This window comes from Delphinus delphis, chromosome 9 (genome assembly GCF_949987515.2).
Source record: "Delphinus delphis chromosome 9, mDelDel1.2, whole genome shotgun sequence".
In the NCBI taxonomy this organism is placed as follows: Eukaryota; Metazoa; Chordata; class Mammalia; order Artiodactyla; family Delphinidae; genus Delphinus; species Delphinus delphis.
The window spans coordinates 89845003-89868837 of NC_082691.1; the positions used below are offsets into that span (position 1 = coordinate 89845003).

Sequence of the window (23835 nt, forward strand, 5' to 3'; positions counted from 1 at the left end):
TATGAGCTGTTCATATCCTTTGACCACATTTTATTGGATTGTTGGTCTCAATGAATTGTGGGAGCTCTTTACATAAAGAAAATTAGGCCTTGTCACTTATTTTACAAATAATGTTTTTCTTTCTTTCTCTTTCTTCCTTTCTGCCATACAGAAAATTTTTTATTTGTATGTAGTTGATTTTATCAGTCTTTTCTTTTATGGCTTCTGGGTTTTGTACCATGTGGGTCATGTGAAAAACCTTCAAATTTGGAAATTATAAAAGAATTTCTCCCTTTTTAGTGATATTAATATTTTTTTTGTTTTGCTTTGTTTTGTTTAGGTTGTTATTTATCTGTAACTTATGTGTAAAGTGTGAAGTAGGAACCCAACATTATTCTTTCCAGGTGGAAAAATAACAGTGAACCTCATTAGATCAATATCATTTGTTGAATGATCCACATTATACGTTTGATGCTCAGAATGGAACTGAAAAAGGCAGACTGATCAAGAATTAAAATTTTGAAATGCAGGTATCACAGAATGGCAATGGATATGAAATTTGAGGCTAATGGTCCTTGACTGAAGTTCTGATCTCTTGGGGGTTTAGACCAGATAGAAAAGGGTGAAGCCAGGAGGAAGCTCATAGCTTGTGAGACTATGGAACAGCTGAGAGACTGGACATCTGGCTAAGGTCAAAGAGTTGATAGGATAGAAGGTAGGATTTTGGAATGTAATACTTCACAGGTGGAGCAGGTCCAGGAGGTGACAAAGTGTGGGTTATGAACATGATGGTGGATTGCTGAAGTGGTGTGAGGATCAAAGTCATTAGAGGTAAGGATTCTTTGAACATACAAATGTTCATGGCCTTTGAAGTCACCCATGATGATGATAGCTTGGGACTGAATGGAAGGCTGTTAGATGCCAAACCTTCAGTGAATGGGGGGACTGCCTAAGGAAGTCAATAAGTTAAGGCACTGTGAAGGGGTAGAGGGAAGACATGAATTTTAAAGGAGGTTTTTAAAATATGAGAACATTTAAGTAATAACCTGAAAGTAGTCAAAGAATCCCGCCTTTTCCATGCCTCGTGGTTATTTGGGGTTATGGAGAGAGAGCCTTTGAAAAGGTCTTAGGGGAAAAGCCAGACTTCATTTAAGGCTTTATCTGTAAGAAGGAGACAAGGTTTTATACAAGGAATTTCAATAAATATTGTGTTCACTTTCTGGGCACTAGGAATGGAGTTGTGAACCAAATAAAGTCCTCACCCTCATGTAGCTTATAGTCTGGTGTCTTGTAACTCAAAGCATGGTTCACAGACCACTAGTAGCAGCATCTCTTAGGAGCTTAGCAGAAATACCGACTCTCAGGACCCAATTCAGATATGTTGAATTAGAATCTGCAGTTTAACAAGATCCCCAGGTTATCTGAATGCACATTAATTTTGAGAAGCCCTGGTCAAGACTTGACTGACTCAAGGTTTAACCTAGACATATTGGAAAGTAGAGTGTGTTACAGCCATCTACCAGCATCTCCTTCCTCTTGGCAGCCACTTCAGTTCAAAGAGACCCTGTCTGTTCTAGTTACAATTGATTGGAAAGCAACTGACACCAATCATCATTCCTTTCCCAGGTATTTGAAAATAGTAATGAAAGAGTGATCCAGTCTTTCTATTGGATGGACCATTTAATGAGTAAATTTAAGTAACAGTGGCCATATTCTGGAAAGCAGAAAAAAAACGTAAAGCAAAGAGAGAGAACAATGAGACAGATGTATGGAGAAGGGCAGAAATGGAGAGAAAATGCTGCTTAATTCCTAATAGCTTTCCTATTCCTCCTTGTCGTCTACTGTATAATACACTCTCATTTGGTTTAAGATAATATGATTTTGTTTTTACTATTTGAAACCAGAGTTCTACTTAATATAGCAGATAAGGGTGAATTCAAAAGGCTGAGAGCAAAGAGAAGACGGTGGTCTTACTTTGTAAGTGTGTGTGTTGATGGAGGTTGTAGAGGGATTCGAAGACCAGGAGTAGGAGGTGGCATCTCTGTGTGCAGAGAGGCCAGGAAGAGGTCTTCCAGAGCTCACTGTCCACACCTGACACATGACAAGCATTTATGGATCCCTTACCTTGTCTCATTTGATCCCCCTACAATTCAGCAAGGGAGCTGGTGCTAGCCCCATTTACACTGAAGAAAAGCAAACTTCAGGGAGGTTAAGTAACTCGTTTCTGGCTGCCCCAGGAAGTGCACGGCAGTCATGAATCGAACCCAGCTGTGCCAGACTCCAAAGGCCTCCATCTTACTACTTAACCTCTATCACAGATCCTCAACGCAGGTTACACAGCATTATCTGTGGAGCTTTTGAAAAATACAACTCTGCGTGGGGCCCCAGTGGAGTATATCGCAAAAGCTCCACAGGTGATTCGCTTTGCACGTGGGGATGGGAACCACCGCCTCCTGTGATCCTTCTAGGTCAGGGAGTTCTAAGACTGGCTGTGCATCATAAGTGTGGCGATGCCGGTTAATAATATAGATTCCTGGGCCCCGACCCAGCTTTACAGAAACGGGATTTGAGGACTGGGCCCTGGAATCTGAATGTTCAAAGCTAATGCAAGCCCGGCTTGGGGCTTGGGACTTGCTCCTAGCCGGCCCCGCACGCTCGCGCCGGGCGGTCAGTTCAGGAGGTGATCCCGAGGAGCTCCGCCAGGGGACGCCAGAAGCCGCTTCCGGCTGATGCGAGGCGGAGGGTGCCAAAGGGGCGGGGCGGGGCGTGAACCGGAAGTCGGCCGCGGGCTCCGCCTGTCGCGCCGGAGGAGGCACTCTCGGACGGCCCACGGAGCTGTAGCTGACCTACGAGTCTTCCTTGCCGACATTATGCTCCAGTTCCTGGTGAGTGGAGCTGCCGAGGAGCGAGTTGGGAGCCCTGGGCGTGGGTCCGTCGGGTCCCACTGCCCCCCGCGCCTGCTAGTTGCCTGGCGGGGTGGGCTGCGGGGTTTTGTTTCTGCCTCACCCAAATCCTTTGGCCGGCATTTTTCTGCCTCCCTTCAAGTCCCTAAAACTTCTGAGGGGTCAGAGCGTGCGTTTTCAAAGCTCTTCTGTGACGTGCCCGCGTGCTTTGTGTATTCCTCGAGTTAAGGCTCCCGGGGTCCTTAATGACTTTTTCTGCACTGCCACCCCCTGACGTAGACACATATCCCGTCGACTTAGAGCCCTGCTGGTTGGCGTCTTTGAAAACGTAGGAGGGCCAGGAATAAACTCTAAAGGAGTAAACCGCCAGAATTAGAGGCCTGGGGAGCGCTCATCAGACCTTTTATAGCTTCCAGACGGAGGATGGCTGGTTGCTGGCCTGAGTCAGGCCCTGGTGTACAAATAATTTTTCCAAAATGCTCACTCTAGGGTAAAACGACTGTTACCATGAGTAAACAAATTATTTTTCATGGGTCTTTCAGTTAAAAGCGGGTTTTCTGGCAAAGCCCCATGTGTTTCAAAGATTGCCTGGTTGAAGGTTTCAGGAGGACTTGCCAGACTTCCAGGTGAAAGTCTTTCTTCCAGGTTTTCGTGCCTTCAAAACTGGATGTTTAAATTCTGATTCTGATAAGAGGCAGGTATTGTAATACCTTCCAGGTGGCCGATGGAAATTGAGTGCTCTTGGGATGAGATACTTTCCCAAATGTTACGTTCTTTATGAAAGAGATTAAAGAAGAAAAAGTGCCCCTCTGTCCTTTTTGAGATGGTAATTAATTTTTCAATCTCTAGGCCGGAAAGAGAGTATCCTTGACATAAACTGCCTAAACAAGACATGGCTACACCTCTGCTTCTGGAAGTTTCTCCAGTGTCCTAACTGGGTATTAGCTTAGGAGTCAATAGAAATAATTACTGCCATATGGTTGTAGGAAACACTCAGGTTAAGAACTGTCAGCCCCAAAGTGTGAGATGATGTAATTGAGTCTCCTGTACAGCCGTAGCTCATTGATAACTGGGAGGAAGCACATGGATTCATTTACACTTAACTTTCTAGGTACCTTTGCAGAGTGACTTTATTTGGTTTTGAAATAAACTATTGCTGTGTATGAATATGGATGTGACTGATATGCAAATTCAGAATTCTCAGCATATAAGGAGAGATGCCGAAGCCATTCATTAAATTCCTAGTTCAGAAGTAACACGGATGTTCTCCCACCTCCTCATTGCATTTGTTGAAAGAAGTAATAGCATAACTTTACCTTGATTCTAACTCTGTCAAATGATTCACCAGCTCATTTGAACTTGGGCAAATCTTTCTCCTTGCTCTCAGCCATTTCATCTATAAAACAATGGGGTTGATGTAGATGATCCCTGAGATCTCCTCGAGCTTTTAACCTGTGACCAGCCATCATGTCCTAGTGCTTAAGAGGTCAGATTCCAGAATCAGACTCCTGCCTTTGAATTATCATTTTTAAGCAGTGGGAACTTGGGCAAGTTATTTAAATTCTTTATGCTTCAGTTTCCACATCTGAAAATGGGAGCCTACTTCATGGTTTTATTGTGATGATTAAAAATGAGTTAATACATTAAAGTACTTGAAACAATGACAGTAAGGACTCAGATATTGTTCATTTCTCCTTGGATTAAAATATTTGCCCATCATCCCTATATCGAAACTTGCTCCTGTGGTCCTGCTGCGTCTTTCCCCTTGCTTGTACTGCAGTAGCTTCCTTAATTGCAGCATGGTTTAGCCAGTTTGGTGTAAGGAAACTTTTGAAGCTTTTAAAGGGAAACCTGATATGATGGGCACTGCTCGTGGCTTGTGTACACTGCCTGTTGTACTGTTACTGGGGTAATGTATTGCTTTTCTTATCTCTCAGAGCAGCAGCACCTGGTACTCTTAATCACCTCTTTAATCCCTCCTCCCTCGGCTTTTGGATACTGCATCTCAGTGCTTTCCAATATTCTTACACATTGTAACACACATGGACATTTTTTTAAAAATAAATTTATAATTTTATTTTTGGCTGTGTTGGGTCTTTGTTGCTGCGCGTGGGCTTTCTGTAGTTGCAGCGAGCGGGGTCTGCTCTTTGTTGTGGTGCACGGGCTTCTCATTGCAGTGGCTTCTCTTGTTGCGGAGCATGGGCTGTAGGCACGCGGACTTAAGTAGTTGTGGCACGTGGGCTCAGTAGATATGGCACATGGGCTCAGTAGTTGTGGCTCGCAGGCTTTAGAGCACAGGCTCAGTAGCTGTGGTGCACGGGCTTAGTTGCTCCGCGGCATGTGGGATCTTCCCAGACCAAGGCTCGAACCCGTGTCCCCTGTATTGGCAGGCAGATTCTCAACCACTGCACCACCAGGGAAGCCCTGGAGGTCCCAAATCTTACTGTTTTTTTTTTTTTTTAATAGTTTTGAGATACAGTTAGTTCACACATCATACAATTCATCCATTTAAGGATTTAGTGGATTTAGTAGGATTTAGTGTTTTTTCAATATGTTCACAGAGTTGTGCAAGCATCACCACTATCTAATTTTTATATCTAATATTTTATTGCCCCCCACAAAGAAACTCCATACCATTAGCATTCATTTCTCATTCCTCTCACACCTAACCCTGGACAACCACTAATTTATTTTGTGTCTCTCTGGATTTGCCTATTCTGGACATTTCCTTTAAGTTAAATCATACAATACGTGGTCTTTTCTGACTGCCTCTCACTTGGCATAATGTTTTCAAGGTTTATCCATGTTGTAGCATGAATCAGGACTTCATTCCTTTTCATGGTTGATTATTATTACATTGTGTGAATATGCCACATTTTGTTAATTCATTCACCAGTTGATGGACATTTGGGTTGTTTCCACCTTTTGGCTATTATGAATAATCTTGCTATGAATATTCATGTAGTTTTTGTGTAGGTACATGTTTCAGTTTTCTTGGTTATATACCCTAAAGTGGAATTGCTGCGTCAGATGGTAATTCTGTGCACAGCTTTTTGAGGATTTGCAAGACTTTTCCAAAGTGGCTACATCATTTTACATTCCCACCAGCAATGTATGAAGGTTCTCCATATCCTTGCCAACACTTATACATCTTTTGGATTTAAGTCGCCCTAGTGGGTGCGATGAGACCTCATTGTGGTTTTGATCTGCATTTCCTTAATGACTAATGACTAATGATGATTTCATGTGTTTGTTGGCCGTTTATTTGTATATCTTCTTTGGAGAAGTGTCTGTTCAAATCCTTTGCTTGTTTTAAAATTGGGTTGTCTTTTTATCATTCACTCATAAGAATTCCTTATGTATTCTGGGTACAAGTCCCTTATCAGATATATGATTTGCACATATTTATTTCATTCTGTGGGTTCTCTTCACTTTCTTGTTGGTATTCTTTTTTTTTTCTTTGTGGTACGCGGGCCTCTCACTGTTGTGGCCTCTCCCATTGCAGAGCACAGGCTTCGGACGCACAGGCTGAGCGGCCATGGCTCACGGGCCCAGCCGCTCCACAGCATGTGGGATCTTCCCAGACCGGGGCACGAACCCGTGTCCCCTGCATCGGCAGGCGGACTCCCAACCACTGCGCCACCAGGGAAGCCCTCTTGTTGGTATTCTTTGAAACACAAATGTTTTAAATTTTGATAAAATCAAATTTATCTATTTTTTCTTTTGTTACTTGTGCTTTTGGTGTCATATCTAAGAAACCATCGCCTACCCCAAGATCATGAAGATTTACTCGTATGTTTTCTCCTAAGAGATTTACAGTTTTAAGTCTTACATTTAGGTCTTTGATCCATTTTGAGTTAAGTTTTGTTTATGATGTAAAGTAGGGGTCCAACTTAATTCTTTTGCATGTGGATATCCAGTTGTCCCAGCATTCTTTCCCCATTGGATGTCTTAGCACCCTTGTTGAAAATCACATGACCATAAATGTAAGGGTTTATTCCTGGACGCTTTATTCTATTCCATTGATCTTCATTGATTTTAAAGAAGAAAAACAATTCATTCGTGTTTGCTTGCTCTCCCGTGTGCCTTCTCTAATCTGTATTTTTTCAGACTTTTTTGGGAACAGCTGTCAGGTGAGTGCTTGCAAAGCAGGGCTTTCATCACGTTGCTGCTGGTAAAGAGCAGTCAGTGGCTCCCCACCGTTTTGTAAATGAACTAAACTCCATTGCTTGTTTTTTGAAGTCCATCAGCTAGCCCTATCCAGCTCTCTGTACTAGTAGTTTCTCTCCAGTTTTTAGTTCAAATCCACTTTTCTAATTGGGCCTATTTCTTTTATTCAGGTCATTACATTGTCATTCCTATCTTGTACCTTGATTCTCCACAGTCACGTCCCTTTCCAGTTTAAATTTTAACACTTCCTCAGCATCTTTAGAGCCTTTAATAACAAGTTGAGGTACACCGATCTCTTTCAGGTATGGTTTCTTAAAAGAATCACTTCTGTATCACTCATTTTGTTACTTAATTCATGACTCAGTTCTGGTTTTTCATGCATCTATTACATTCAAGATCCTGTGCTGGGTGCTGCTTTCTGTTGTTATATAACTATTTTACTTATATATAGCTTTTCTTTCTATACATCATATAAATTCTTTAAGATAGAGACCATTTTATAATCTTTTCACACGGCTGGATATGAAATTGATTTTCAGGGTATAAGGGACTGTAATCCTTCAATCAAAACCTTTGGAGGCCAGATGTATTTGGGAGGATTTTTTTCAGATTTCTTCTCACCTGTTTGTCCTTTACATTACTTCGCTCATGTCACTCCTCAGTCCCCAAACTTCTGGTGTTTTACCATTTATTGTCCCCAATATGTTTGTGAGAAGAAGCTACGTATTCCTAAAGTTTCAAAATGATGGCAGAGAGGACATAATAGTGATGTATTTAGTGTTGAGCTTGGGAAGAAGGCATTTCCCTTCCTTCTGCACTATCTTGTCTGCAGGGAGTACTATGGGGGGACCCTGTGATGTGGAGGAAGACCATGGTGATAGCGTCCAGCCATCTGGATGGACCACTGAGGAGGCTTCCAGGTCTTGGCCTGCAGAGAGGTTTCAGACTCATTCGAGACGTTTTATACTCTGGCTCCAGTCTAACTTCTCAGACTAATGAGTCTCTGTTCCTCAGATTTAGATTTTATTTTTTGAGATCCTTTATTTATTCAGATTAAAATTTTTTACCTGTCTAAACTTGTCTATTGAGTATCCCATGAACAACATATAAATGCTTTTCTGGTGTCATGCATTTTCCTCACATTTCTCTCATGTTGTTTATGTAATTTTACAATATCCCATTGGTAGACCTAGCAATATTCTGAAACTGGAATTGGATATGACTTGTCTAGAGACCCATGGTTTTTGTTTTGTGTTTTAAAATAACTGCTATTTTTTTCATGTGCCCTGATGCCTCGTGAAATTGCCAAAATGAAGACACATTAGATATGCCATATTTATTTTGAGACACACGTGGTAAGAACCAAGAATCCTAGAATGCTGGAGCTAGAAGGAGCATTGTTGGTATAATGTTTTAGAAATCAGGAAACTCAGATCAGCAAAGCGCCAAGGAGGTTAAGTGTCATGCCTAAAGGTACACAGCTAGACAGTGGTAGAACCAGAACTCTAATTTATTTTTCTTGAAATTTTTCAACCCTCTGTTCTTTCTGTTTGGTGTTAGAGCTAACATTCTTAGATGATTTTTTTCCCCTCTTCTTCTTCTTTTTTTTTTTTTTTGCGGTACGTGGGCCTCTCACTGCTGTGGCCTCTCCCGTTGCGGAGCACAGGCTCCGGACACGCAGGCTCAGTGGCCACGGCTCATGGGCCCAGCCGCTCCACGGCATGTGGGATCTTCCGGGACCGGGGCACGAACCTGTGTCCCCTGCATTGGCAGGCGGACTCTCAACCACTGCGCCACCAGGGAAGCCCTTCCCCTCTTCTTTTAAGCAAATTTAATACTCTTTCTGGATTTGGAAAACCTCTGACTGCCTGGTTTCAACCCATAGGAGTGAAAAAAATCATTTTGCTTCTTGGTGCACATTGGTAAAAATATTCACAAGATATGTTTGATTAATCAAATGATCAGAAGATGGTCTATGGTTAGACTTGATAGCCTCTTTTATGCTTCTTAACTTACAACAAACCTATTTAAATTATGCTTTTGGTGTTTAAAGCTTAGTAAGCTTAAAACTTATTAAGGATCCAGCTGTGTTCTGAAGTTCTCCAACTTGTTCTCTGTTCTCCAACTTGAAGACGATTCGACCACACCACATATGACCATTAGTGTTAAGTGCTGCGCTTTGTTTTTCTCTGTTAACCTCTGCTGTGTATTGAATAGGAGTGACACTGATTAAAGAAAATGATAAAAAAAATCAGATGCCAGTTCACATTTATAACATTAGAAGTTAGGTGTGCAGTTGGAGATTTTTTATTATTGGGGGAAAAAACCCAGGAAATTATAGATCATCATTAAAACTCCAATCTTAAGGAACTTTGAAACTCTTTTGGTGTGAAGGGAGTGCTTTAAATTTTCATGAAACAGATTTTGTTCAGGAAGAGTCACCCAGTGGGATAAACAGTTCTCTAAAAATCGTGCCTGTCTCTCTTGTCACTGACTAAGAGATGGTTAGGGGACCTGTGTTCTCTGCAGGTCTTAAGTGCCCTGCCCATTAGACTCCATCCAGGGCAGAGTGCTAAACCATGTGCTGTCTCAGTTGCATGTCAGCTTCCTGCTTTATCTCACTGTATATTTTAGTGTTTGAGTGTGAATCTAATTTAGGTTGTCCTGTGCTCCTGTTATGAATGGCCATGTCCTAGGCCTCAGGTGCCTCTTGAAATATGAAGAGATTGAACTGTGAAGGTCCCTTCATTTTCTAAGATCCTACGATTTAGCCGAATGCTTTTTAAAATTGAATACTTTTTACTTGATGTAGCAAGAAATAAAAAATCTCAAAACCAAAAAAATAAAAATAAATAAACTGGCTTTTAACAACAAAAATCGGAATTTTGGCTTGAGTTTCTAGAACTTACAGCCAAATATTTATAAGGTCGATGTGTTCAGTGCTACCGTATATTCTTTCGTATACTCTTTAACCTTTTGGGAGGATATTTCTGTGTTTATTTTGTAGAAGAAAGATGTGAATTTCATGCTATGCATGGCCCTAGCCTGGACATCGGGGTCTTATAACTGTCCTGCGCTCCTTAGGAGAATATTATCCATGTAGTCTGGTGTGGTATTGGATGGCACAGAGCTCCGTCTCCAGTGTGACTCTTCCTGTTCTATCCTTACAGCTTGGATTTACTCTTGGCAACGTGGTGGGAATGTATCTGGCTCAGAACTATGACGTAAGTGACCATATTCACGTCTTCCTTCATTTCACGTAACTAATACATAGTGACTTGTGTTTGCTGAAGTAAGGTATGCCTTCAGCAAACAAGGTCCATAGGTCTGAGGAAAAAGTCCTGAATTTTGTAGAAAGACTTTCCATTGTTTGAAAAAATAACAGAACTCACAGAAGCACCTGTCACCATAGGAGTGCAAAAATCCCATCAGTTTAGGTGGTCTCATGGTGATCCTGAGCTGGGTTTGTTAGCATAGAGTAACACTGTTAGATTCTTACAGTTCTATGGAAAATCAAGTGATACTTAAATTGGATAATCTTTTCAGCACCCTACCCAGTAGTAGAGATGACTGAGTAATTTGGAGGTGGATTCATATAGTGCAACACATTTAAGGAGAACAGCGTTTTGTGAAGTAGAGAGTTGTATTAGCTTCACTTTACAGATGGGGAAGTTGAAAATCAGGTGACACAAATGCCCATGAATGGGGATCCTAAAAGGTAATGCTTATTTTAAAGAGATAAGGAAGGGAAATATGATATTAACTTTTGATTTGTTTTATAGTGAAACTTTTAGTGTGATAAAGGGAATTCCCTTTGTCAACCTTCACTTGAGTCATGTGGTTTTCTAGGCAGGTGCTTGTTAATTTATGTCACATTTATTGTTTATATGTACAACTTTTACTTGGCACTGGATTGAGGGGCTAAGTGGGTATATAAAAGTAGAAGTCAGGTTCTGGCTTTTGGGGAGGGAGCCTACTTTAACTTACATCTTTTGGTATCCTTCTTAGGCAGTTATGAGGCTAAGAAAGACCACTGTTGAGCAGGTTTCTTTTAGAGGAAAAGTAAAAAATCCATTTATCTTTAGAGGAAGAGAAATGAAAAAATATTGATTAGGTAGATGGGAAATGATAATAATCTCTTTTCTCTTTAAAGATACCAAACCTGGCTAAAAAACTTGAAGAAATTAAAAAGGACGTGGATGCCAAGAAGAAACCCCCTAGTTCATGAGGCCAACTCCAGCACTGCCTCCTGGATAAACTGATTCTACTGTTCTTGAGGGCCTCCTTTACCATCTGAACCAAAAGCTTTTGTTTTCATCTCCAGCCTCAGCAGTTTTCTTCTTTGCTAGACCCTGCATTGCCTTACAGCACAAATGGGGCCACAAGTTAAGAACAGCCCTTACTTTTCCAACATCCTCACTTCTTCCCTTCCTCCTTCCAGCCACTTGGGAGGTCCTGAGAATGGAATTGTGGTGCTAGATTAGTAAACGTAACCTTTAATTAGTAGTCTCTCCCTTATTCTTTGGGATTTCTACTACCGTTTTCAAAAGAAAAATTGATGAGTTTTGTATAGCTGATGAGATATAAATAATGCTGATTTCACAGTCTAGAAATTATATTGGGTGTTTAAACCTTTGGTACTAAATTATGTTGTTTCAAAATAGTAATTAAAATGAAAATCTAGAAGCCAGTTTCTGGTGAGTTATCCACTAATTTTATGTTGTTGTCAGGAAGCTCCATAGTTGCTAATTTAACCAATAAATCAATTTGCTATTCATTAACCAAGAAACTCTGTTTTGAGAACCCTGTCAGGAACTGGGGAATTGAAAAGTATTTAAAGTAATGGCCTTTGTCCTCAGTAGAATTCATAGTCTAGTATGCATGTTTTTTCCTAACGATGCATTTGATCTGGCTCTGTTTTCTCATAAGAATCATACTTATTTTATGGGATTACAGGCACATTTGACATTACATGGTAGATAAATGAGAAGTTGTCTATAAAGGAAATTTTATGCCTTTTTACATTAAAAAAATGTATTTAAATTATAACTTTATAGTGATTCTCATAAGAAGACTTTTTGTGTTTTTCTTTCTGCAACCATAAATTACTCGTAATTTTTCAAGTGTATAATCAGTCCATAATTTTTTTTAATTGATAAAAAAGTTTAAATACCTGACTTTTCCCCTGGGTCAGTACAAAGTGATCTGCATTGTCCCTCAGCTCCTAGTTCCTCTCCCTGGAGTCAGGCACTCGCTAGTTCCCTGTATCCTTTTGCGAAAGATTTTGTGCCTGAACAAACACATGTACATGGGGGTTTTTATACAAATGATAACAAACTATATACAGTGTTTTCCCCAGTGGAGGTCATTCCATATCAGTAGGTAAGGAACAAAGAAACTCTTTCCTTTTTTTGGCTACATAAGGTTCTACTGAATGAATATACCATAATTTTATTTAATCTGCTCCTGAGGAACATTTAGGTTGTTTCCTATCTGTTGCTATTACAGTGATAACCTTGAACCTAATGTTATTATACATATCTGTGCAGGGGGATAGCTCCAAGCTAAAGTCCTGGAAGTGTATTTTGCACTAAATATAAATAAAGGCCCATTTCACTGGGTGTTTGGTTCCAGAGGGCTTGTTGGGCAGCTTCACTGATGATGCCATTTCTGAAGACATTTTAGCAGAATTAGTAAACTGAAAGAATGGTTTAGAGACTGTTATTTTCAGACAGTGATGCCACTGATACTAAATGTGATTATAAAATAAAGTGATTCTGCTTCTCTTTGGAAACATGGATCTTTCATACATGGAGATAAGTTTTGTCCCTGCAGGTTGTACTGGTGCGTGAGACAGGTTAGGATCATATTATGGTTGGCTTCTCCCTTGCAGTGTGATCAGGGGCAAGCAGCTTATTTTTCTGAAACTGTTGTGTTCTCTGTAAGATGTGGATACAATACCTACCTCATAGGGCTTCCATGAGAAACAGTAGAAATAATGTATGTGATGTGTAGCACAGTGCTTTGCAAATTGTCCAATAAATAGTAGATATTAGTCCAAACATGTTGCTTTTGGTCAGAATACTTTTGTTTTTCTGCACTCACTTTTGGAGCCAGTTTATGAACTGTGCAAAATTTGTCATTATTCTATGGTCACTCTCTTTGTTGATGAAAATCTGTAGTATGCACCTTGATCATACCACCTGGCTTACAAGGTTTGATCTTGAACGACCAAATCCTCGAAGGCTAGAGGTTTACCATCCTTGAGGGTATTCAAAATGCCACAAGCTTGGGAAACTGTTTCCAAAGAGGGATCCCTTGTTATCAGCCATGGAGCATTGTGTGCGTGTGTTCTCCCAGAGTGGCTTCTTTGAGGGTCACTTGGACATAGGAAAATTAGGTCTCTATAATTATATATTGTAAACAAAGCTCGTTTGGACTTGGAGCTTCCCTCAGGAGTGACACTTACCTCGATGACAGGATCATTTCTGCCAGTGGGAGCCACCCAGCAAATCACCTTCACTGTGTAAACTGCTACACAGTGAACGCAGGCTGACTTCCTGGTCTCCATTCAGAGCCCCTCTCCTAGTTTTACGTTCTTGCAGGAGTGAAAGGAGCTCGGAGTTCTCAGGCAGGTTTATCTTCACTGAGATATATTGTTGGAGGAACCCAGAACCATCATGGCTTTTAAGGGGTGTGGTTATTGTGATTGTGGCAATGAAAGGTACATTTCCTGGGTGTTTTGTAGAGGCCCTTGCCTTACAAAGCAGTGGAGGGATGGGAAGAACCATTGCAAGACATGCCTTCTTTTCTTTTAAAAAAAGTTTGAAAACAACTGCTGATGTGACTTAAGGAAACTTTTTGCTACACCTGACTTAAGAGGGTTACATAAAATTCTACTGAAGGTTACTCACGTGTGAAAAATAAGACTTAAGGGTTTATGTTGGGAACCTAAAAAATACATTGAACTGGAAAGCTTATTCTTAAAACTGTAACCCTCCCAAACAAAAAAAAAAGCCAAAGGGAGAGAAAAAAACAAAAGAACCTTACTTAAAATTGTTAAAAGGCACTGTATTTTATGAGTTGAAGTTACCAGTTGATGTCTTTAGATGTCTCATCTGATTTAGTGTTTTATACAGTTAAGCAGTTTTGATTTAAAGGGACAATTTTATTTCCTTCTTTCTAACTCATAGTGAACTTTAAAAAAAAAATTAATTTATGGCTGCATTGGGTCTTCATTGCTGCGCAGGCTTTTTCTAGTTGTGGTGAGCGGGGGCTACCGTTCGTTGCGGTGCGTGGGCTTCTCATTGCAGTGGCTACTCTTGTTGAGCACGTGGGCGCGTGGGCTTCAGTAGTTGTGGCACGCGGGCTCAGTAGTTGTGGCTCTTGGGCTCAGTAGTTGTGGCACACGGGCTTAGTTGCTCCATGGCATGTGAAATCTTCCCGGACTAGGGCTCGAACCTGTGTCCCCTGCATTGGCAGGTGGATTCTTAACCACTGCGCCACCAGGGAAGCCCCCTCTTTCTAAATCATTTACTCAATTTTCATTTGTGTGACTCTAGAGAAAAGTTGGGATGTGTGGGTTTTCCAGTCATCTGTACTTAACGGGTTCATGGAGCATATAACATGCATCATGTTTTCACTTCCACTGGGCAATTCACTCCCTAGGTACTATGCTGATGTTTGTTTTTCTGCGGAGCTCTCTCACATTTTAAATGCTTTTTCTGTTACTCCTCCTGAAGGAACACTATATACCGTACTGGAGCATATGAGGCTTTTCTTCAGCTTCCCGGCTCGGACTTTGCACATACCATTTCCATGCCTTACACAGATGAATGAGTTCTTCTTTCCCTACTGACTGTTTGGGCCTTGCCTTATGGAAAGGAACAGGGCGATGAAGGGGAAGTATATTGAGACCTTGCCTGATCTTAATAGGGAGTCTGTGAGACTTGGATTTTCCAGTGTTCAGTTTATACCTTTCCTAAATCTGGGTGCAACGTAGTCAAGTACTGAAGACCTAGCGGATGGCATGTTTTGAGGCACTGGGAGAGAAACAACCCAACGGTGAAGATTCGTGGAAAGTGCATGGGGCAGGGTGGGACATTGCAAAATCTGAGTTCTGCGCCTGCTTAGGAAAAGTGCAGTGACGTTGCCTGGTTCTTAGCTGTACAGCTGTACAGGATTGGGCCAAGCAGAAGGTGCCCTGTAAAAAGTGCGGGCAGCGTGCTCGGCATTCATTCTGTGAGCACAGCCCCAGGATGGCTCCCTGTGCCCTCGGGTGCTGTCAGTTCCCTTTCTCTTTTAATGGTTTGGATATCTCAGTAGTGCGTGAGGGTGATTCTAGTGTTCAGATGTATTTTTCAAACAGGGTCCTAAAGCCACCTGCTTTATTTGGGCTCAGCTAAATAAACAGTGATCTTTTTTGACAATGGAGGAAAAACTAGCTATTTTTGACTTCCTAAGATGGCATGTGAGTCTTTTTCATGTAAATACTAACATAAAAGATAGTATACCCTGTACTTCATGGGTGACTTAAAGGAATTTGAGAGACAACTTTAAGCAGACTTGATGTATAATCGAGAATAAGATGCAACTGTGCTTAGTGTTTCTCAGTTTCATCATCTATAAAATGAGCTGGTATAAGATGATCACTTATAGCTTTTCTGCCCATGTAGAGTTGTGATATGAGAAGATAAAATCAAATTTAATATATTTGCAAGAGACAAGACTAGTAAGTACAGCTATTATTGTAGTTCTGTCCAACAGCAGAGTGATTTTAGAAGACAAAGAATTGTTAGTCATAGCTGACCATTTGTTAGTCATATCTGGAACGAGCAATCTTCTTTGGCCTGAATCTGTGGTCTGGGGAGAACACAGTGCTGTTCAGGCTACTGACCAGACCAAAGTAAACACCCTTTCTGAGCTGGCTGCTTAGCTGACTGGCGGACCTGGCAGCAGCTGCAGGGGGGCTCCACTGCTTTCCCTTTCGGAGTGAGTCAGGGTCTCAAATAGCTGAACAGGGGCCAATCATTCTAAGTCAACTTAATTCTAAGTCAACTTTTCTTTCTCTTTTTACTTATTTATACTCCCAGAATCATCTTATCTGTGCCTTTGTCTTATTGTCTGACTTAAAGGCTTGGTGTCTAAGTTCTGTAATAGGTCAGACATTCGAGGATTTGGCTACCCTGACATTAGGAGTGACATTCTGACTCTTCTGAACTTTTTTTTTTTTTTTTTGCGGTACGCGGGCCTCTCACTGTTGTGGCTTCTCCCGTTGCGGAGCACAGGCTCCGGACGCGCAGGCTCAGCGGCCATGGCTCACGGGCCCAGCCGCTCCGCTGCATGTGGGATCTTCCCGGACCGGGGCACGAACCCGCGTCCCCTGCATCGGCAGGCGGACTCTCAATCACTGCGCCACCAGGGAAGCCCCCCCGCTCCCCGAACATTTTAAAGCCACGTGACTGTAGTGATCTGGCTTCGTCAAACCAGACGTAGTGTACCTAATACTGGTATTTCATATGGGCTCATTCACTTTTATAAGTGGCCAGATAATTTGGCTTAAGCTAATTGGCAGAAGCAGTAATATTCCTGATTAAACCTGGTGCAAGTTTGGCACAAAAGAATTTTGTAACTCACAGATACTTGGTAAACTAAGGGAGTAACTTATTGGTTAATTATTATGGGAAAACTGCACGTGTTATCAATAGTAACTTAAAATCAGTTCAAGAAGTGCAGCAACTATGGGGTCCTCCTTTTCCCATAAGGTGTATTTAGCAAGTAACTGATGGTAGAAATCAGAAATGTGTAATGCCTGAAGACTGGAGGGCCTGGGAGCTTCATCCAGTCCTATAGCAAGGACCTCTGTCTTGGGGGAAAGGGTGTATAGTACAGGAGGAAGGAGGAGGCCTGGATTTCCAAAGTGATTTTTCTCAAAGGAAACGTTTATTGAGCAGGTACAGTCTACTATATTGTATAAGTTGTTGGGGACTTTAGGAGACGTAAGACATCTCCCCTCCCCTCAAGAGGCTCATTAACTTGTAGAAAGTGACTGATGTGTTTGGACCTTTCTGTGCTTGTCTTCTCAGGGACGAACTACTCATTACCTCCAGAAGAAAGTCCGTCAAATATCATTAATAGTGCGATGGTCTTAATCACAGTTTCGGCCTCCTTATAAGACAAGTATGAACGTTTTTTCTCCCTCCCGACACTTAACCAGCACGGTGGTATTGATGGTTATGATGAGTGGAGAGAGAGACACTAATCTCTATGTGTCTTCTTTCTCTACTTCCTTTTCCTTTGACAGAGAACAGCACCAGCCTCTTCCTGAAGGGGACTATTTCTTTACAGGAATTTGGTGCCACGGTATAGAGAAGCCACTGAAGAGAGACACTTAAAAAGGAATCAGAGTAGTGATAAAAGAGTACTGATTGCCATAAAGAGGACTTACTAAGAACTGCCTTTTTGTGGAGAGAACTTACGATAGAAACACTTGAGAGAAATGAGGCAACATTAGGTCTCAAGTTCTAGGTGAGATTTTCCCCCAAAGAGAAGTCACTGGTGTCACTCTCTGTGCATAGGTAGGATGATTTGGATTTCTCCTTCTACTCCTAAAAGGGATCGAGAAATTAAGAATAACATCAAACCCAGTGAGGCTAGTCAGTTTGTGAGGATTAGCCTCTGAGAGGCAACAAAGACAGGCTTTTGTTTCTTCCTGTCTTCAGAAAGAGCTGATTGGAGAGACTAGATACAAGGAAGTGAGAACGGTTTTAGGTTTCCTTGAGCTGTGGTGCTAAGGAAGGAGGGCAGAGCAGAAGACACTAACATCCGAGCCTGTGCATTTGGTTGTTGAAGGCTCCCTGCAATTCACTCGAGGTGGTAGCTGGCGGAATCTTCTGCTGGGGGTTTTGCACTCCTGGTGGTTTGCTTGGCCTGTTGGTCAGATTCTGCCGGGTGCTGGCAGCTCCTTTGGTTGGGCCATTTGCCCACTTCTGTTAGGCCTGATCAGTGATGTTACTGACCTTAGCCCAGGCGGGAAAAGTGTCCAGGTGGAAGAGGCTAATTCCCCATGTATTGATGGCCACCATCACTATCACCAGGCCAATGACATTGACCCCCAGACCAGCCTTCACCTGCAGGAGACAAAGCAGCAGGACACACAGACTAGTCACCGTGAGCAGGCAGCAGCACAGATCCCCAGATGCTCCCCACCTGTGTCCCCTGCCTGAGCCTCACCCCCGATGTGATCACAGCCCACCTGCTTGGCCCTGATTTGTTCCAGTCACTGCCTGGGGTGCCCTAGTGGTGCCTTGTAGGGGGCACAGGACTGTTGAGGACAGGAGAGCAGGGAGGACTTGGGGCTGGGAGACGGCCGTTAGAACCTTCTCTGTGTTTGTAGCACTCTCGCTATTACATGGAGGCCTAGAAGCCATGTACTTGGAACACCAGATCTTGGGATGTTAAGTTACACTAAAAAAAGGGTTCTGTAGCTACATCATAGGGAATGTGTTCATCAAGATTAAACAGAGCTTGTAAAGCAGGAACCTCTCAGAGCCTTCAATGTGCTGACACATACGACTCACAGGAGAGCCTGTATTCTATGACTGTTACCTTTTTTCCCCCAAGGAACAGCTCATGGAAGTAGTGTACCTTAGGTTCACCTGGGGCAACAGGTCAGCTGCCTTCCCACCAGCCCTTCCACAGGAAGGTGACACAGGCACCCTGGCTGGCATGGGGCCTTTGCTGCTTTCTCCTGAGGGAATGTCACCTCCACAGCTCTGACCCCTTCCATTTCTGTCCTGGCATTGACACTGCCAGGTGGAAGGGGGACGTGAGGGATGGCAGAGCCAGGGCCATTTGGAAAAGTGTACAGTAAGGATGGCTGGCATCCTACCAGGTGATGACCAAGTATACAGCGTGTCACCACAAGTCCACTAGCTGGGACTGAGTTGGGAAAGTGGCAAGGGAAAAATGAATGCCAGGGAATTGTTCTAAGCCAATGACTAGATGTGCCTTTCTGCCTTCTGGCTCAAGGCCTGGACTTAATCACCCTGGCCTCCTGGGCCTTTTGGCTTGGAGAACTAACCATGTTTTCCTAGCAGATGAGAGGAGGCAGGTTCTAAAGGAGCTAAATTAAGGCCGTTTTAGAGCTGAAAGGGACCACACAGAGCATCTAGTTTGAACCTCCTCACTTAGCAGGTGAGGAAACTGAAGTCTTGAGTCGGTACCCAGGCTGGGAATAGAACCCAGGACCGGCTCACTGCTCATCATCCAGTGCCTTTAAAAATGACTCTTTCTTCTTAGAGGAAAACATAGGCAGAACACTCTATGACATAAATTACAGCAAGATCCTTTTTGACCCACCTCCTAGAGAAATGGAAATAAAAACAAACATAAACAGATGGGACCTACTGAAACTTAAAAGCTTTTGCAGAGCAAAGGAAACCATAAACAAGACCAAAAGACAACCCTCAGAATGGGAGAAAATATTTGCAAACGAAGCAACTGACAAAGGATTAATCTCCAAAATATACAAGCAGCTCTTGCAGCTCAATATCAAAAAAACAAACAACCCAATCCAAAAATGGGCAGAAGACCTAAATAGACATTTCTCCAAAGAAGATATACAGATTGCCAACAAACACATGAAAGGATGCTCAACATCACTAATCGTTAGAGAAATGCAAATCAAAACTACAATGAGGTAACACCTCACACCAGTCAGAATGGCCATCATCAAAAAGGCTACAAACCATAGATGCTGGAGAGGGTGTGGAGAAAAGGGAACCCTCTTGCACTGTTAGTGGGAAGGTAAATTGATACAGCTGCTATGGGGAACAGTATGGAGGTTCCTTAAAAAACTAAAAATAGAACTATATGACCCAGCAATCCCACTACTGGGCATATACCCTGAGAAAACCGTAATTCAAAAAGAGACATGTACCACAATGTTCACTGAAGCTCTATTTACAATAGCCAGGACATGGAAGCAACCTAAGTGTCCATCAACAGATGAATGGATAAAGAAGATGTGGCACATATATACAATGGAATATTACTCAGCCATAAAAAGAAACGAAATTGAGTTATTTGTAGTGAGGTGGATGGACCTAGAGTCCGTCATACAGAGTGAAGTAAGTCAGAAAGAGAAAAACAAATACTGTATGCTAACGCATATATATGGAATCTAAAAAAAAAAATGGTTCTGAAGAACCTAGGTGCAGGACAGGAATAAAGATGCAGACGGTAGAGAATGGGCTTGAGGACATGGGGAGGGGAAAGGGTAAGCTGAGACGAAGTAAGAGAGAGGCATGGACATATATACACTACCAAACGTAAAATAGATAGCTAGTGGGAAGCAGCCGCGTAGCACAGGGAGATCAGCTGGGTGCTCTGTGACCACCTAGAGGGGTGGGATAGGGAGGGTGGGAGGGAGGGAGACGCAAGAGGGAAGAGATATGGGAACATATGTATATATATAACTGATTCACTTTGTTATAAAGCAGAAACTAACACACCATTGTAAAGCAATTATACTCCAATAAAGATGTTAAAGAAAAACAAAAGACTGTCTCTGATCACTTGATTCCAGGGTAGAAGGCAGGGGTGATCAGGGGAAGCACGTGGCAGAGGGAGCGGGCCAGGGAGAAGCGGCGGGGGTGGTCTTCGTGGGGACAGGGGAGTTGGGGCAGAGCTCAGTAGGGGCAGACAGGGTTGTGTAGTAAGATCTGAGGGGGACAGAGGGGTGGCTGTGACCTCTCTTCCCTGAAGTAATACAGATGACTCAGCTGAGCAGTTTGAAAGTAGAAAGGATCTGAATATCTGCTCCCAGCCTGAAGCTCTTCCTTTTCTCCATTTGATATTTACAGGGCTGCTGAGATCAAGTTTGGATTTGAGTAAAAAGTAAATAGGCCCTCAGCAAGCGTGAAGCGGCCGGGTTTCAGTCAGCCTGGCCCAGTCATCTGTATTAGTTTTTTCCTCCTTTCCCAGCCTCGTCAGCCCTGGGTATTAAAAAGCATAGTGAGCATAGGTTGAGGGGTGGAGAGTGGATGTGCTGCACACTAAAATCAGCGGCAAAATGTACGCTCAGAGCTGTCTTTCGTGAGCCTCGCTGAAAACTAAGAAATGAGCTGTGAGTGCTTCATTTTGTAGTTGCTGCTTCGGGGGTTCCTTGCTTGGGGGAGAGAGTTGAATAGAAGGACCCTGTTCTTATCACCCTAGGTTCATGCAATGTCTCAGACTTAACCTTCTGTGAATAAACCAGCAACTCTGAGTGAATATCCCCACAGTCCAATGAAGAAACTGAGGCAAAGACTAGAACAAGCTCTTACCTTCTGGAACTGGGTCACATCCCGTGTCTGTCCCAGCTTTTTCTGTCCACATTCCCACTTTCTCCCAGATTAGGATTTTGGGAAGAGCACATTTTTGCTATTCTTGGTGCGCACGGACCATACAGAAACCTTTTACCAGGACCATTCTTTCTGCCACAGCAGACTGAGCTATGACAGGTCAAGGGCACCGCTTACAAAATAATAAACTTGAGGAGAAGGCCGTTCGGCCAGTCAGCCCTGTCCTCGTGGCAGGTGGGCCTGGCAGGAAGAGGACACCCACGACTCACCATATCTTTAATCTGGCAGTGCCCATAGCTGAAGACGATGGCGTTAGGGGGGTTTCCCACTGGCAGCATCACTGCAAAGGAGATGCACATGGTGACTGGGATCAGGGTGTAGAGTGGATTTATGTGCAGCGTTTCGGACTAGGAGAAGAGAGAATTCACAGAAGCATTAGCCTTGAGATTAGACTTGCATTTCCTGTGCTTACTCTCATGAATGTGCTTTAAATGATGGCTCGGTGTTGGCTAACCTTGGCTGGACACCATGTGCTGGGGGCAGTTAAATCACACCCTCAAAAGCATGTAGTGCTGGGCTACTTGGATGGGTTCCCGCTGCTCACTCACTTCCCATGGAAACATGGGCTCCAAGTGACTTCCCAGAAGGGATGTTTCATTTCTTGGTGCTGGTCTAAGGAAGTGGTTTTAAAATTTGATTCTTTAGCTGAGAAATTCTTCAAACACAAATCTCATGAATAAGCTGCTTTGATTGGAGTAGCCTCTCTCTCTCTCTTGGGGTGCAGAATTAAGGTTTTTTTTCCTAGGTAAGATAATTGCCTTACATGGGACTTGAGCCCGTGGTCTTACCCTCAATGTTGCCAAGTTTTAACTAAGTGCATTCCCATGCTCGCACAGGCAGGGTGATGGAAGGGAGAAGTTGGAGGGAGTCCTCTGAGCAATGAGCAAAGAGTGGCTGGGAGGAGTTTGGGGTTAGAAAGAGCAGGAAGATATTATTTTGTTGGCAATGAGAAGGAGCCTTCATTTTACAGGTTCCACCTCACAGAATGGGACAGAGGCAGCATTTTGTTTGGTGCATTACCTTTGGGGCTGCTTAGCCAGGCTGAGATCTGGCAGTTGCTCCCTCCCCTATTCCATTAATAACAAATTGTTCTGAGACCGTGGAATGAGGCTGGCATTGCTCATAATTCTCAGAATCTCCTGGACAGAGAAGCTGGGTGGAGGCGCTGATGACAGAGCTGTGGTTTTGGTCTCTGCAGCCGAGAGTACTTCTGGGAGCATTTTGCCTCCATTTTCTGTAGCTATTTCTCCCGCCCTCCTGTTAGGTCTCATCTTAGGAGAGAAAGGTTGATGATGATTGTGGGGAATTAGAATCCTAGGGTTTTAAGGTTATCTTGTCCACTCTTGTTTCCATTCAGGGCTGCCCCTAAACTAAGCCTAGTCCTTTGGAAAAGGGTTTCTAGAACTCTTGCTGTTATTAATTATCTATTTACTTATCAGTTACTATTTGAAATAGACTTCATTTATCAAACTATGGCTTGAACACCAATCAGTGAAGGCTGTGGCAATGACCAGAAGAGAGAGTCCAGCCGTGGAACTGCCCCTGTCTGTTCCTGTGGTAGCCGGTCTGGATATCTGGGAACCCTGCTCTACTCACCAGGCTGCACAGGATGGGCAGGAAGATGGTGATGGTGGCCGGATTGCTCACAAACTCTGTGACAATGGACACCAGGATGCACGCCAGCAGGGTGACGGCCCACGGTGGGAGGCTACTCAGAGACAACATCTGGTGCCCAATCCACGTAGAAAGGCCGGAGCTCTGCAGGAGACAAGGTGATGCAGTGAGAAGAAAGCGGGAAAGGCCACTCCCAGTGGAATTCTTAGCCTCCAGAAGGTCAGGGATGGTGAGGGGCTGAAAGGGACCACCAGGAGCCATCTTATTTGCTTCCCTGTTTTCAGGCAGACTGGACCCACAGGCATTCCTGATTTTTTATGGTTAGATCACTATGTAGCCCAGCAAATTCTTTTTTTTTTTTAATGATTGTACACCATTCAGTCTAATTAGGGCCTCCTGGTCAGTCATTGTCACAGGGCACGGAGAGCCTCTAATTGCTGAGATCCTCCTTAGCCCTGATATGACTTGGCAGGGATTGGAGATCTTTGGGGTGATGAGCCCCTCAACTTCAAACTTGTTACTCTTTCTCCAGCCTCTGACAGTCTCATGCTGTGCATTCAATCAACAATGCCCTTTACACCGATTGCCAAGTGTAATCCTTAATCCTGCTTTTGAAATCTATTTCTCTTATTTTATCACCCGTGAAATGGGAAAAATTATCAACATGTTTGGATAGTAACCTTTTCTCTGGTTTTGGGGGCCTTGAATGGGCAAGACTGAACATTAGAAGTTTTACATGAGTAATGAAGGAGAGAGGGATTACA

General features: G+C 43.0%; 1 protein-coding gene and 1 non-coding gene across 2 annotated transcripts in view; one reads left to right on the forward strand and one right to left on the reverse strand.

Annotated features, from left to right (window-relative positions):
- Window positions 1–2796: 2796 nt before the first annotated feature.
- LOC132431226 (uncharacterized) lies at window positions 2797–13114 on the forward strand. Its single transcript, XR_011246625.1, has 3 exons — window positions 2797–2864; window positions 10137–10276; window positions 11206–13114. It is a non-coding gene; the product is annotated as an uncharacterized protein (transcript).
- Window positions 13115–16338: 3224 nt separating this feature from the next.
- Window positions 16339–23835, reverse strand: part of SLC13A4 (solute carrier family 13 member 4) — a 40697-nt gene continuing 33200 nt past the window's right edge. The window contains exons 14-16 of the mRNA XM_060020962.1: window positions 23054–23215; window positions 21667–21804; window positions 16339–18181 (exon numbers count right to left, since the gene is read on the reverse strand). Of these exons, the coding sequence (XP_059876945.1) occupies window positions 18044–18181; window positions 21667–21804; window positions 23054–23215 (438 nt within the window). The 3' untranslated portion in view covers window positions 16339–18043. The remainder of the gene's footprint in view (window positions 18182–21666; window positions 21805–23053; window positions 23216–23835) is intronic.